The sequence below is a fragment of the Phaethon aethereus genome (assembly GCF_964289735.1).
Source record: "Phaethon aethereus genome assembly, chromosome: 14".
Taxonomy (NCBI): Eukaryota; Metazoa; Chordata; class Aves; order Phaethontiformes; family Phaethontidae; genus Phaethon; species Phaethon aethereus.
The window spans coordinates 16,398,638-16,414,880 of record NC_138590.1 but is presented as its reverse complement, the minus strand read 5'-3'; the positions used below and the strand labels follow the sequence as shown (position 1 = coordinate 16,414,880).

At 43.0% G+C, this 16,243-nt stretch overlaps 1 protein-coding gene across 1 annotated transcript; it reads left to right on the top strand.

Moving 5' to 3' along the window:
- Positions 1–56: 56 nt before the first annotated feature.
- Positions 57–11,150, top strand: PKD2L2 (polycystin 2 like 2, transient receptor potential cation channel; the record flags this gene model as incomplete). Its single annotated transcript, XM_082005946.1, has 14 exons — positions 57–96; positions 221–322; positions 554–684; positions 1,586–1,839; positions 2,629–2,850; positions 3,474–3,702; positions 4,225–4,395; positions 5,926–6,107; positions 7,376–7,496; positions 8,181–8,282; positions 9,437–9,516; positions 9,609–9,678; positions 10,472–10,587; positions 11,033–11,150. The coding sequence occupies 14 exons, from the start codon at positions 57–59 to the stop codon at positions 11,148–11,150; spliced, it is 1,938 nt and encodes a 645-aa protein (XP_081862072.1).
- Between the last annotated feature and the right edge of the window lie 5,093 nt (positions 11,151–16,243).

Below are 16,243 nucleotides of genomic sequence, written 5' to 3'. Positions count from 1 at the left end.
CCGTTGGGATCTCAACCGGGGAGCGCCGGTAGCCGGCCCGGCCCGGCCCGGCCGCCATGGAGGGACCCGCGGTGGACCAGCGGCTGAGCGGCAGCGGTGCGTGAGGCGGCCCCGCTCCCCTCAGGGAGCCACCGTCCCCGCGGGAGAGGAGCGGGCCGCGGGCCTCGCCGGGGCCTGAGGGCTCTGTCCGCTGACTCCCCGCCGCCATTTCCCCGAGCAGGTGCCGTGACACCCCGGGTCAGTTGCAGCAAAGAACTGGAACTGAAAACGACCTTGCGGGAGCTGGTCATCTACGTCTTTTTCCTGACAGACCTCTGCATCCGTAAGTCATCAAACCCCTGAGGCGGCTGTTTACAAATAATGGACGCTTTCAGTATTTCCTCCCTCCTGCACCTGCCTCCCCCCCAGCAGCGTCCCTCCCGCTGTCGGTGCTCCGACTGCCCTTGTCGAGCAGCGCGACCTAGTGACAACTGGAGCGGGGAAGCCGGGTGAAAGCTACTGTCACCCCCTAATTCCAGCCTGCGAGCATCCCTGCTTCGCCCCTTCTTTCCAGTGACGTTTGGCATGGTGAGCGTGGACATGTACTACCTGAACAAAGTCATGGCCCGCCTCTTCCTGGAGGCCTCCTCCGAGGACACCGGGAGTAGCTTCAGGAGTATTGGGAGCAGAGATGATTTCTGGAGGGTAAGGCTTCCAGTGCAAATACATTTTCTTGATTCACCTGGTGTGCTGTTACGTTACGTCGTATTTCAGTGACAGCTGCCAAACGCCTATCTCTGTTGTCACTACTAGGTGGAAGACTGCCCAAAAGTACCAGCATGGGCCAGCTGACAGCAGAAGGCAAAAGTTTCTCACCCTACTCTTTCTTAAATGGAAAGGCCTGGTTATAACAATGCATTTGGAAGAACTGGACTCCCTCTTATCATGGTGTTACTGTTATTGCTAGTCCAGAGAATAGCGAGTCCTTGCTCTACAATGTGTGTGCTGATGTACTAGAAATGGTTGTAACAGGTGCCCAGATGGTGCCAGACTGTGGGGGCATGTTGTTTTGTACTCAGAGTAATGTTCTCCCCAAGTTTAATGCTCTGTATCTGCATCTAAGAAACACCCAGAAAAAGAGGGATTTCCCCCCCCCCTTCAGTAATAAATATTTCATCATTTAGATTCAGATGACTAAAAACCTAGTCAGAAATATAACCTAAAACAGATCTTCAGGGACTAAGATAGCCAACAGATTTTGTTAGAACAACAGATAATGTTTGTGTTTAAACAGAATTGTTTAGAGTTCAGCAGAACTTTTTCAATGAAACCCTAAGCAGATGTATGGTGTAGTCTTACCCTGAATATTCCCATTAATGTCTCTGATAGAACTGCATAGGGAATCAAACTGATTCATAGGAAAAAAAAGAGATGTAAATATATCTTATTTATCAGACAGTATATAGGTGGGAATTGTTTGTATTCTAGTTTAGACTCTGTAGCTGTAAGTAACCTGAGAACACTGTAGAGATTTGTATGCTAAAAAGTGGGGTAATAGTGGTATTTAAATCTTCTTTTTAAACTTCAACCTCACTTGCACATACAGTTTGCAGAAGGACCCCTGTTGGATGGACTCTACTGGGACAAATGGTATAACAACACGACATTAACTGTCCAGAACAACAGCCACATTTACTATGAGAACTTGCTGTTAGGAGTAGCGCAGATTCGCCAGCTGAAAGTACGCAACAACACTTGCTCCATCTACCCATATTTCCGTACTTTTTTAGAAGGCTGTTACGGTGAATATCGTTACCGAGCTGAAGACAGGTCTGACTTTGGTCTAAATAACGCATCTGAGTAAGTCATCCTACTTCAGCACAGAAATGTTACTGAAAATGCAACCAAATCTTTAATGCCACTATTCTTCCATTAGTAGCAACTGTACATGCAATTAGACAAGTTTTTCTCTTGTTTACATTGAGATAAGCCATGATTTGTTTCTGTGCCGACATCATAGACGGGAATTTGGCATGGGAAATTTGTAGTGGAGAGACAGGAAGAACTGGAAACAGCAAGCCTAGTTGTTTAGCAAAAGCACATGTTAATGGGTCTATCTCCACTGACATCTCTGGAGAAATGCTCAATTATATGATGCCTGAATTTAAAGCACATGTTTATAAATTGGAATCATCCTAAAATGCTGTGGAAACAGAGCCAAAAGGCCTGCTTCACACACTTCATCCAGCATTGATTTAACCCAGTGAAAGAACATGGGAACATGCCACAGTAACACTGAACTACTTAAACAATTAACTATGTAAATGAGAGATACTCCATTTACCTGTAAAGGTTTTAAGGTAATAAACTGTCTGGCCCACAATGGGTGAAATCCAGATTCCTAAGCAATTGCTGTTTTGTGAATGTACTGAGTATGCAGCAAATAAGAGAAATGGGAATATTTTAAGGCTATATGTCTCATGCATACTTCATGTAGAGAAAAGTCTTATTTAAAGGTCTGGCTTAAATGGTCAGTTGTGGATGCAGAAGAACACAACAACTAACAAGGACTGTATAAAATAAAAGTTAAAGCTTTACTTCAGTCCAGTTTCCATAAGCTGAGCTGCTTTGTTTTCCTATTTCATATAGATGGAAATACACCTCAGCCTCCTCGTTATCGCCATGGTACTGGGGATCTATAGGCTTGTACAGCAGTGGAGGATATATTTTCACCTTACCTAAATTGAAGCAGGAGAGCATGGAGAAGTTGGTGTTTCTCAGGCAGAACAGCTGGCTCACTAGAGGAACCAGGGTTGTATTTATCGACTTCTCAACATACAATGCTAACGTAAACCTGTTCTGTATAATCAGGTGAGTTCTTACCTTTGCTACATGTGAAATCCAGTTTACTGAGGCATGATGCTTCCATAAGGATGCGAGGAAAGCTGGTCACCTCAAGCATATGTAGCCATGTTTCTCAGGTAGCAGCTGGCAAGACAGTAATTCATTAAAAATGCAGAAATTCAGTTAGTGCAGGGAGCAGACTCTGATCCTTCCTTTACATTTTGTTTTGGTTTTTTTAATAGTTGGTGTCTGGTCTGTACAGCTGGTTGCTGCTGTCTGTTGGAGTAGATTTCACAGCCTTTTGCAAGGTCAAAGGCTGGATTATTAGTCCTGTTGTCAGCGAGTGGGGGGAAAAGACTCAGAGTAGGGTGAACGTTTGCTCTTCTGAGACACAGTTTCATAAAAATTTTTAACCAAACACCATAGCTTGGGCACCCAGAGAGCTTCTCTTTTTTCCCCCCTCAACCTTCCCTACCATGTGATACGTTTTTCATGGGGGACTTAGCGTAGCCCTTACAAGAACATCTTACAGATATAAGAGTTCCAGTACGGTATTATTGATGTCATAAAATTTAATATTAGAAAATTAAGGGCTGAGATGATTTAAAGATAGTAGATGGTAACTAACACCAGTCCCCAATTTTTTTCAGGTTGGTGGTAGAGTTCCCTGCTACCGGGGGTGCTTTCACCTCCTCACATATCTACTCCGTGAAGCTCTTCAGATACATCACGTATTATGATTACTTCCTGGCTGCTTGTGAAATCGCCTTTTGCCTCTTTATCATTACATTCATAATCCAGGAAGCTATAAAAATAGTAAAACTGAGAAAGGAGTATTTCAGAAGTGCCTATAACTGGCTGGATTTGCTGCTGCTGGTGGTGAGCTACCCCTCGACTTCTTTGCTTGCCAGCCTTGGCTAGCACTGGCTAGGCAGCCAACATCTGCTCCTGGTTAGAGTCAGTCACTCACTGTCCTACACTGAAGAGGCCACATGGGCCACCATAGTTCAGCACACCTAACTCTTTACTTGCCTTGCTGTCAACTTGCTGCAGCTCCACATGCTTTCTTGTTATCCACCTTGTTTGTTTTAGCCTTAATCTTTGCAGAGCAGGGAAGCACTAGCACGTAACAGAGCTAATGCAGTAGCATTAGAATGTATGCAGCATGTTACATAGCACAAACCCAGAATTATCACAGTACAATTACAAATGATTTGGCCAATAAAGTCTCATATCTACAGTTTATGACAAAACACTTTAAAAGCTCAGCTTCTTCAAGTCTAGCCAAGGCCCTTTGGAAATCAATACAGTCTTTCCTGCACAAAATGACAGACAGACAGTCTACCTGAAGAAAGGGCAGGTAGCTGGACTTCAGTTTCACTGGCTTCTGCTTTCCTTCAGGTATCCATCCTTGCCATTGCCTTCAACATCTATCGCACTGTAGAAGTGTCCCTGCTAATGGAAAAGCTGCTCTCTGATGCCCATGTATATCCAGACTTCTATTTCCTTGCATTCTGGCAAGTCCTTTACAACAACATGATTGCTGTCAACATCTTCTTTGCTTGGATAAAGGTATTGGCTCTTCCTCCCTTTTTTTGTACTCAAGAACCATAGTGTTTCTAAGCGTAGCATAAATGTTCACTTTTACCTTTTCATGGGTGAACTGCAAAGGTGGGGCTAAAAGGCAGAATTTTGTTTTTAAGACTCCCAAAGACTTTAAAATTTTCTTCGCAAACATGGGTCACAAAAATTCCAAGTCCACTAAAAAAAACCACAAAAACAAAAAAACTTTTGCATGTGGGCAGCTGTCTCCATTGGAGCAGCTGGGAAATTACCATGGACAAACAGCCTCCTCAAACTCAGTCTTTTCCTAGACTCAGTATTATCCAGGTCACAGCCTGACCTATCCAGATGGCAGAGCTGTAATAGATGAAGCTATTCATAGCTTTTGGCTACAAAAAAGCCAAAAGCTATGAAAGCAGTAGCTACTTTTTAACTGCAGAGGAAGGCAAAATATGTCTGAACTTGATTCAAAAGTGGCTTTGTGCCAGGACACCTCTAATTTCATTCTTCCTTGCAAATAGATTTGCTGATCTCTGGCCAGAGTAGCGAACTTCTCTAAGATTAGGGGCTACTCTTGTTCCTAACTGGGTGCTCTGGGGCCAAACCGGTCCTGCACATTGGCATGCCACTGCCCCTAATCTACTAAACCCTGCTGGCCCTGGTGGGGGTCTGCACCCAGCAGACACTGGTGACTTTGGTTTGGGTGGCCTCAGTGTTCCCAGTGACGGGATGAGACTTCCCAAAGCTTTACCGATCCCAGGCTGCTGACAAGCCCTCTCTCCCCTAATGTATTTGTGTAACGCCAGCACAAAGCGGCTGCGAAACAGGCAGGGGTGGTGCTCACATCTGCCCGAAGAGATCACGCTCTACAGTCATGCCCCACGTACCTGGACATAAGCTATCATGAAAGGTCATGTCCTTCTAAAATAAACAGGCTTTGGCCTTCCTCCACCGCCCAGGCCCAGGCTGCAGGAAGAAGCTGTTTGGGAGCACTGGCTGTTAACCAGTTCTGCGGACAGTCTTCCTCATTACATCCATTCTGTACGCCAGCTCCACATTCCTCCATCATCCTCCCCTCAGACTGATTCCTGTTAATTTAGTAGCACAATTGTGCTTATAATTAATGACTGTCATTCAACAAAGCTTTTGTTAGGCCTTGTTTCAGACCCAAAGTAAAAGAGAGCTCCTTACCAACTCGGCCCATCATGGAATCCTCAGATACAGGAGGGTGGTATGTCTTACGATCTCCTTGACCAGGGGTCCGTATCTGCTAGAGCTGCTTCCACATAAAGTACTAAGCAAAGACCTGTCTACACACTATTAGCTTTAGCACATAAATATTCAGCAGGGCAAATATGCTTATCTTCTCCAGAAACACACCTAATCCTAGTTCTCCTTACAGATACACACCATGCAACTTATTTCTAGGTGGCAAGACTTAACCTGTAAATTATGATTACAGATAACATTCCAGAAATTCTGTTAAGAAGTTGCAATGTATTTTGATCACCAATAACAATATGTTCTGTTCTCTGGCAGATATTTAAATATGTAAGCTTTAACAAAACCATGACGCAGCTGTCTTCCACTTTATATCGCTGTGCCAAAGACATCATTGGATTTGCCATCATGTTCTTCATCATCTTCTTTGCCTACGCCCAGTTAGGCTATCTGGTCTTCGGGTCACAAGTTGAAGAGTTTTCGACTTTCCAAAACTGCATGTATGCTACTTTCTACATTTTTTGATACAAAATTCCCAGTTGGTACAGGTGCAAACCAGTTTCTGCTAAGCAGAACTTCAGAGTACAGGTCTCCAACACCAAAGCTTCTTATTTCATAGAGTAAAACCAGTTTTATTGGCCCTACATTCCCAAAGCCTTCATATGCTCAAGAGAGACCACATGTACACTGGCAAGGTCATGTACTGGTCAGGCAAGGATAAGAAGGGCAAGTTCAGGAGTAGTTTGCCCAGTGGAGCTGTTAGTCCCCACAGCTCTCAACACAGCTCTTAACACTGCGGTGTGTAACCAGGCTCCTGGGCAATAGGGCAGGCCTGGCAGCAGGATGTTCTCTTTTGCCTTTCAAAAGGAAGAGTATGAAACTACCCAGCAGACACACCACTGGGTATGTGATACAGTCCCCAGCATGAAAACCACAGGAGAACTGCTTGAGACACCCAAGAGCACAAGCTGAGCATGTTTGCAAACAGGAATTGCAGCGCGCTCCGAAAACATGCAGTTGCACAGCCAAGAGCCCCCACATCCCATCTGCTGGCTCTATTACTTTCTTCCCAATTTTTTTCAGCCACTCACCATAGCAACAACATCAGATCAATTCCAGGTGCCAGCTGGAACTGGTTTTGATGGTCCTCACACCTTGTAGCGACCCTAACCTGTCACCCAGAGTGTGCGTTGTATTTTAGCCCATGGCTGTGTTTCTTACAACTTCAGAGAGATATCTTTAGTGTACCAGGTTGTTTGAAAGCAGCCTTTCATGTAAAATTAAGACACTTCTAAACAAGAAAAATAGCTCATTTTGGATCCACTTGGATGTGAGATAGTTCTAAGATGCCACTATACAGAGATATAAATACTTGTCTTAGCTAGGAATAAAATCCCCTATAGGGGGACACAGGGACTATACTGTTACCTTCTGTACTAACAGAAAATAAGGGATCATGAAGCTAGAACAGAAGAAAAATAATTTAAAAAAACCCAAACCAGGTGATTTATCCAGAATGAAAGTATTTTCTCATACAAGCCATTTAAAAATTCCTTGTACTTTCAAATTCTCAAATATATGCTAGATGCCCAATTTACCATTGCAGTGTTATCCTGGCTGGCCTTTTGGTTTCAGTGACTAAGGTAATGGTGAATCAGTCTTGATTGTATCTATTGCGCTTTTTTTTTTTTTAATAATGCTTACAGTACTTTTACACTTCTCTTTAGGAGAAGCCAGTCAACCTCATTCCTGTGTTTTTTACTCCCAGCTTTACACAGTTTCGTATTGTACTGGGAGATTTTAATTTTGAAACCGTAGAAGCAGCAAACAGAGTCCTTGGACCTATATACTTCATCACATTTGTGTTCTTTGTGTTCTTCGTATTGCTGGTAGGTATCATCTTAAAAATGTTTATCCTTTTGCATAAGCAGTAGAGAAGAACTTTGTACAGTGTGCCAAGATGGCGTTTTCCACCCCGAGAAAACAGTGGGCTTGCCCAGGCTGCCCCTCAGTACACCTGGGCAGAGAGAGCTTTTCTGCAGGAGTTCCCAGCAGACATTTTGCAGCTCTCCCTTTGAACAGCCACAAAATGGGCTTTTGCACCACAAAACAAGCACATGGCACCTTTCACTCTACTGTAGTACCCATTTCTTGAGATTTTAATTTCTGAAAACTTAATTGGGTGCTCTTGAAAACAGCATAATGCCAGCCTTGTCAGGTAGGAAGGTTAAAGAGAGCCTTTGATGGGACTGTGTAGGTGCAGCTTTGCTTCATCAGTTAGACTGATGTTTTCGTTACTTCAGAATGAAACACCATCTGAAAAAGCTACAAGTACACAGCAGGAAATCGGTTGCCTCCAAGGAGCTGGAACTTTTAGCCAATACTGCAGATGGGAAATAAGTGATTTGTCTCCCAAAAATATTTCCTAAAACCCCAGGATTATCAGATAATTTAACTGCATTAGGAGCACGCCTGCACCCAGCAAGGCTCTTCAATTCCATTAGTTACGTGCCCCAGCATAATACAAATGCAGTTTCCAAAACCAAATATCTAACCGCATCCTTCCTGTGCAGAACATGTTTTTGGCTATTATAAATGACACCTATTCAGAAGTCAAAGCAGACTTTGAAGTGATACCCAGTCAAGAACTTCCGATCAGAGACCTCTTTAGACAGGTAAGTAAACACTTCTGTAACTCCCTCATTTAATTCAAGATAAGAGGAAGAATTCTAAGCTACAGCACTAGCAAAGAGCCTTAAACACATAGGCCATAACCATTTAAGAACACCCAATATTTGATTTTTCACTTTAAATGAACATTTGACAGATACAGAGACATCCTCCCATCAAACCCACAGGAACTGCTAATGGTAAGAGTAGCATATGAGTTAGGGTGTTCATACCTCTACTACTTCACCCACTCAAAAGCAATACTTAAGACCTGCCTGGTTTGTGATATAACCCATCATCAGCTTTCTTCAGAGCTTACTGTCGCTGCTTTTCCAAACTGAAACTAAAGATCTTCTCTACATGGGAGGACAAGCAGAAATACATACCTTTAAAACTCCACAAAGTTCAGACCATTTTTGTGTGCCAGAAATGAGTACAAAAGGGGAACAAAACTTTCCCTAACTTTTCAGTTCAACTTGAATTATGACCTCCTTTCCTGCCAAATGCATACACTGAAGCCAAAGAGATTGCACGCAGTTCTGTTGCTGGGACGAGTCGGTACCACCGCCTAGAAACCTACCTGGGGAATACAGCATCACCAGTGAGAGAACTAAGATTGAGACGGGTGTGGGATGAGACCTGCGCATTCAGACTGTGTCTCTCCAAGTTGGTCCACACTGAGCACCCTGTAGAGGAGGGCTGGCAGCCTTGTCTACTGGAAATTTTCCTGTAGGGTTTTATGAGTGGCATAGACACAAGTTACATTACATTGCTTCGGCAAAGCCTAGCCTGCATTGAGGAAGGGGGAGTTCCTGGCCAGGATACAGCTAGTCTGGTCAGCAACAGCACAGCTTAGATTCCCCCAGCCAAGCTCATTCCGTACTTATCCAGGACTACAGTAAGATTAAGCTGAATATGCCTGAGAACAGAAACTCTTCCTGGATTTGGTTGGGTATTACCTTCAGGGATTTCATGACAAATTTGAGATATAGCAGGGCAAGTTCTCAAAGCTGTGCTAAGGGAACAAAGCAAGCAATAGACTGGTGGGATTTCTGTTTAATTGCCAAAGCGTTATGCTGACGGCTTCTTCTGTGCACAAAAGCGTCTCTGGTTAAACGCAAGCCAGTTAACATGCCCGATTTTCCCTGTCTATGTTCAGGGTTGCAGTAGGGCCCTTGTCAAGCTCAAGCTGAAGAAACCAGAGATGGATACAAATCCAGCAGACGAGAACTTGGAAAGGTAGGATCTCAGCATGTGCTGCTACCCCCTGTACAGAGCACAGACCTATTCTCACAGGACTTCTGTCTCTTCTCATTTATGTGAATGACAAGCAAGGAATTTTCGGGCACTAAAACAAAGGATATTTCTAAGCTTTCCACTGGAGACAGTGCTAATGAAAAGGTAGGCTTTCTTCTTTCCTATATTTGTAGAAACTGCTGATTATATTTCAGAAGTGGAATAATACAAAAGGAGTCACAGTTGTCCCCACCGTTACTTACAAAAGCTATTTCTCCACAGCATACTATTTTTAGCATCATAGGAATAGCAAAAGGTAGGCCTATAAAATAACTAAAAATCACTAATTATGCCCAAAACTTCAAATGAAAACTTGTTCAGGCATGGTCACACACTACAATAGCAGAGCTGGCAGTAGGGTGAAGTCAGTGTGTCTTTGCAATGGTGTAAAGTTGTGAGCTGGGCATTTGCCCAAATGTTAAACAGAAACGGATGGAAAACAAGTTTTGCAGGAGTCTATTGGGTCATGGACTGCATCTACAGCAAGAAGAAAGGTTACTGTAGCTTCCTTTTGCTTTACAAAAAGAAGGTTTCCAGCACTCTTTGGTAGTTCTGTATCTGGGTAAGCCAGTGCAAGTACTTCTAATATATATTTTTTAAACAATTTCTTCTGCAGCAAGAGAGGGAAAAGCCCCTTGGCTAGCTGTAAACACTGCTACACACAACACTTGCAATCTCTCAACTCTGAAAAGAAACGTGTATTCCTAGATCCTGTCCTTTTAGAAGTGCCAGAAGGAAAATCTACTTTCAGACGGAGAACATTTTTCTCCCCAAAGCAGCATATTTTCTGCATGCATGCCCCCTCCCTGCATGAGGGACTGTTACAGGTGTCCCAGTGTGCCATGAGGGCTTTTTCTGTGATTTTTTTTTTTTTTTTAATGCCTCTGCTGTTGAATAGAGCCATCTGAAGTTATCAAAGCTACAGAAAGGGAAAGAGAAACATCATCAGAAGTATCCATCTACTGAGGACTCTGTAACAGCTGAGAGCTACGTCTCCACTGCAGAATTTCAGAAGTAAGTGTGGGAGTCTGTTTGTGCAGTCTTACTCCCATCCCCAGGTAGCTGCAGCCCTAGCTGAAACCCTCACCGGGTGACAACCCGAGAGACAGAATATCAACACGGAGTCAGTGATTTTAAGATATTTTAAGTGCTCTTATACTGGCTGACAACAGCTGCCCTCAGGGAGGGAAGAAACTAAAGAATTTAGTAGGGCAGCTGGTAAGGACATTAGTCAAGAATGAAGTGGGACAAGAATTTAAAATATTGTCACTCTTCCAGAACATGTCCTGGTGGCTGCCCAGGGAGGGCGGCAGAGACTGCAAGACCTTGTGCTTGTCAAGGGGTCTGTCAGGACTTGGACCCTGGGCAGCTGGTAGAAGTGAGCTACGAAGAAGGTGGCAAAGGCAAGTTTAAGGGAAGCACCATCTCAGGGATGTGTTACTGTACTTGTGTGTTCTAGGCTCCTCAGGTATACAGCGGCGTTGGAGAAGGAATTAAAAAACACTAACGCAAGACTCGGGAAGATTATGAAAAGCATGCAACAAATGCAGGCTTCTTCAGGCAAGATGGCACAGTAAAATGCATGAGCTCATCTGGCAACAGTGATGGCCTGACTCTTCACACAGTCTGAATAAATCCAAAGTCCCTGTCTCCCCCCCACCCTTAATTTTTTTTTTCCTATTTCTGGATAAGAGAAGCAGGAATGTTAATAAAGGTATATACTGTTGTTGCTTCTAGGCCCTTTGAGAGTTTCAGATGTTTCCTCCTCTGAGGAGAGCTGACCAACCTTGCTGGAGTTCTGGGTAGGCTGAATGCCTGAACATTTATTCTTCTGCCTTGTTTTGGGGCTTCTGTGAGACACAGATACATACCAAGAAGCAGATGACGAGCAACGGCAGCATCCTGGGCCTGCTCTGTACCCTTCTCGATCTCTGGCCCTACGTAGCCCAGCGCAGCCCTCGGTCGCCAAGCACAGTCCAGCACACCGTTCATTAGCCCTCGCTTCCCCAGTCCGCTGCTGAGATTAACACCTATTTTCTCAACAATTCTTGTTCCACCACCTTTTGCTTCCCAAACAGGTTACTGTTGCCTTCAGAGGAGGGGGAAAAAAAAAAAAAAAGCTTTTCTTTCAGGAAAGAAAAAATAAAAACAATTTTGATCAGGCCTTAACAGCACAAACCACTAGAGGGCAATTTGCTTCACCCTTGCACCAGCCTGCATTTTCAGAATGTCCTTTTTATTCCTAAATCCATTTATAGCCATTGCCTTACACGACACGGTGTCATGTTCAGGCCAGAAGCTGTCTACTCATATGTAGCCGTTGATATTTGTTCTTTGCTGGGACTCAGCCACAGGAAAAAATGAAACACATGTCCAAATGCCATCTGAACACGGGGCCATCACCACGCTGCAACGCTCCACCTGCACCACGCAATCCCTGCCCTAGGGAAGTTCTGCTGCTGTATGTCTTGGCACACGCATGAGACGCAACCCCCAGCCTCCAAAGTATCCTCAAACTTACATAAATTCTACAAGGATTTATATTATAAAGCCTTGCATCCACTATCAAGCTACTGAATGGTCTCTGGTGTCTGCATCTAATCACACCGTGGAGGGGCTGTCACAGAGAGGGGAGCAGATGGGCGTTTGCAGGGACCCAGAAAGAGACCGCTTCAGCCCAGTAGCACGATGTAGCCGTGCAGTGGTCTGCCTGTCTGGGTTCACCAATTTTGTACTTCGGTCTCTGGCCAAGCGAAGCCATTGTCTCTCTTCTGAAAGGGACCAGTTTAAAATAAAATGCCTCTTTCCTTCCCAAGGGTTCTTGTTGCTATGCAGTATCCCAGGACACTTGTCCCAGAAAACACAGGTCACTGATGATCTGTTTATCTTGATTACTCAATAGCCTGACACGCAGGAAAGCAGATGTATTGCACCTTTGGCATCTCCGACCTTTCCTCGTCCTGGCAACCCCTCTCATACAGAGGTCTCGAAACCTTTAGACACAGTTACTTACCCAGAACTTCACGGAAGAGCGTTCAAGCACTCTTCATCCTTGCTCTACTCCTCCAGGGCACAGGAAAACCTCTTTGCAGCCTGCCTCACTTCTCCCCCAAGCTCCTTGCCCTGCAGTCACCTCTTTGAAGAGGTGAAGCTTGGAATACTATAGATTTGCGTGGTCTCAGAACAGGTTCTTCAGCAAGGAAGATCTGTCCCAGTATCACTGAGCTTTTTGCACCCTCAAAAATATCTGTTTCTCCTCTGTTTTGGCTAATGGTGTTTAAAACAGGGTTATTATCCTTCATTAAAATCTTCTTACTCATTGCTTTGTAGCACATGGATTTGAAGCAGTTCTCACTAAACCACTATTTGAGAGATTTTTGTCTTCTCATTAGCATCTTGATCAGAGCAAGCTCCATTGAATAAATAATGCTGAGGAAAAATGGAATATTGAAGAACAGATCTCTAACAGCCTTGTTCCTTCTTCAAGCCACAAGAATTTGTGCTTTCTTTTTTCCCCCCATCTACGGAGGACAGCCATGCGATTAGAGGGAAGGTTATTCTGTCCCACCCTAAAGAACGTACTGAAGGCTGCCTTCTGTCTTCCTCTCCCTCACTCGCTCCCTCAACTTCCTAGTTGTTTTTCTTCTTCTTTGCGCACTGCCACACATCCGCAAGCAAAGCCTTCACCTCCAGGAGTTCTTCTGTCCCCTGCTAGGCCTTAGGCCGAAGAAAGGTGGATTTAGACAAAATACAACACAAGAGTCAGTTTGAAAGACCGCAATCATTTTTCATATGAACTTACATCGGTATACTATGAAAAAAAAAAAATCCCTTTGGTCCAGAGGAAAAGCATCCTCTTGTGTTTACAGAAGTGTATGCAACAACAGTGTTTTCTGGTCACAAACACAGCAGTAACTGCTGTGATACTGATTTTAAGGCTAAGAGTTCGTTATGGATATAGAGACACAATCAAATACTGCTCATCAGCCGAGGTGTATTCACTAGCAGTGAATTAGCCCAGTAATGGCTGAGTCAGCTCTTTGCCCCATCTACTCCCAAAGTTGCTACCGTTGGCGCCAGAACGAGTGAGACTCACAGTTTGCTCCTGCGTCGTCACACCGCAGGCTGGCACCCTAGCAGGAACTGAAGCCTGCATCGTACCGTAAGCCAAGCTGTCAGTTCAGGAGCCGATTTGGTCACTTTCCTGCTGTCTCTGCTGAGAGGCACAGTCTAAACAGGTAAAACCTGGCTTAAACTGCTGTTTTCACCACGGGCTGTCTCAGCACGGGAGCCACCGCCAGTGCGGGTGGCTCTGCTGGCAGGCTGCAGAGTTCGGACATGCCCCAGCAACACCCTGAAACTACAAATACGTACAGGAATAGCGAAGGATTTGGCACTTGTTTTCGATGGCAGAGGAAGAGAAAGCATGATGAGAAACAGAGATATATGACAATAAAGGTTAAGGTACTTTTATTATAAAAGTCTATACAATGAGCACCAGACATAGCAATGCAATTATATCTGGTTTAGTTATATATATATATTCCATATCTATATATCCATATAGATATATAGGTTTTGCTTTTACCAAAGTAAAACTGTTATATCACAAAATGCCTAGTTCTACCATTTATTTATTGCTCAACAAGGATGGCACAAAACACACTCAGCATAACTGTTGCCATGCTTATCTACTATACTGAATAAACAGCCAAACACTGCATAACAAACACAAAGCAGCTGTTAATTCTGAATTGGAACCAGTCTGATCACTCACTCACTTATAAAAATATTGGAATCATATAGATTTAAGCATTATAAAGGAGGAATATATTATTTAAAACATTTAAATAGTGCATATTGACATTTTGCATGTGGTATATAAAACACAAACATTCATGTACAACACTATACAGTACACATTAGTTTCAATGTTTGGATACACCCGTGTCTGCAGACTGATAGAAAAGTAAGTGAAGTGTACATTGCACAATGGAACTGAATAAAATTGATAAATGGTCTCAAGACTAGTTTAACCTCATAATTCTCTAAGGTCCCAGATCATTTTGCAGTTTAAAAAAAAAGGCATACCACCAGTGCTCAATAGTTTTAGTGCTTTTTTTTTTTCTGAATTCCAAAATTACATGCCTACAAGCAGGGTAAAAGAAAACAAGAAGTATTCTACAGTACACAGATGAAATCTGAGCACTAAAAATCCTACTGTCAACCTATTTCATATGCTTCATGACAGAACAGCAAGTCTATGAGGTTACATGCTAGCCATTTCTTACGTTGTGAGAAAGTTCATTTTTGGTCTTTGATAAAGCAGTGTGAATAATAGCTATGGTTGACATTAGCTAGTCATAAAAACATGCAGTGAGAGTAGGTGCATGCAAAACATGGCCACAATCAAACGGATACATTGAAGAAAAAAAAAAAATTGAGAAAGCACCAGTTAAAATTAACACTTAGATTTTGCCAGATCAAAACCAGCTGATGGCTGTTGCAGAGCATAAAGCTAGTAGCTAAATCATCATTCAGCACAGCAGATGTGATACTCAAAACATTATTTAGTTTCAACTCTGAAGCTAAATCATGCAAGGCCCATAAACTGTTTTGCTTACATCATAAGGGTTAGATAACCTATTTTTATTCTCCAACTGTAAAACAAAATTGTGATAAACAGCAGTAATATTTTCACTCAAAACCAACAGTTCACCCTGTGGTGACGTTAACTACACTGATCTTAGCCCTTGATACCATACTTATTTCAGGTACAGTGGAATTTTATCTGTCCTAAGCCAGCTCTTTTCTGCTGGAGCTATACAAGTCTGAGTGCCATCAGATTTCCCATACACTGAAATGTTCGTTACGTTCCTCAAATCTTCCGATAGTGGAGATGCAGTATCCAATTCAGACAAAACACTATGTCACCACTAGTTGATAAACAATAACCGATAAAATGATAAAAAAAACAGCAACATAAGTCCTGTAGGCAGCATGTGATATAACTTTTCAGTTTTCCAAGTTTTAAAAGACACTAAGCAAGGTCACTTTCTGGTTTGTCCACTGTCATCTTTATCAAGGAGGAAACGTGACCACTAATGAGCAAAATCCATAGATGTTAATTATTACTGTGTTATAGGTGCAATTTAGAATACCAAAAATTAAAGTTGTTCCACAGCAGTCCTTTGAAAGGAATTTCAGTCTGTTTTTTATATGTTCCAGGAAAAAGAGCTGTACATTTAATTTGTTGACTTTTTTCCCCCATAATAAAAAATAGGTAAGAGGAGTAGTTCAGTGTAGCATTACTGTATTAATAATTTCTTCAATAATGCAAAAAGTTGGTAATAACAAAAGTCTCGAAGTTCTTGATAGCTAAAGAAAAAAAAGCTATGGTTGTTTTGGAACAAGATGGATGCATCTGTAATACAAAACTTTGATGGAAACTGTGTTTGCTAAAGTTGGATAGAGCAGTCTCGAACTTAGAAATCTTACTTGCTCTCTAGACAGGACCTACTTACCCTTCAAACATGTTATAGTGGCACCACAATAAAGTGCACAAACTGGATTCTTTCAACAGTGCATGACAAATGAACACAAGCACCCAATAAGTACAGTGGTAGTATACGGAAACATCATGTTGTTCAATGGGTTGGAGGAATATAAT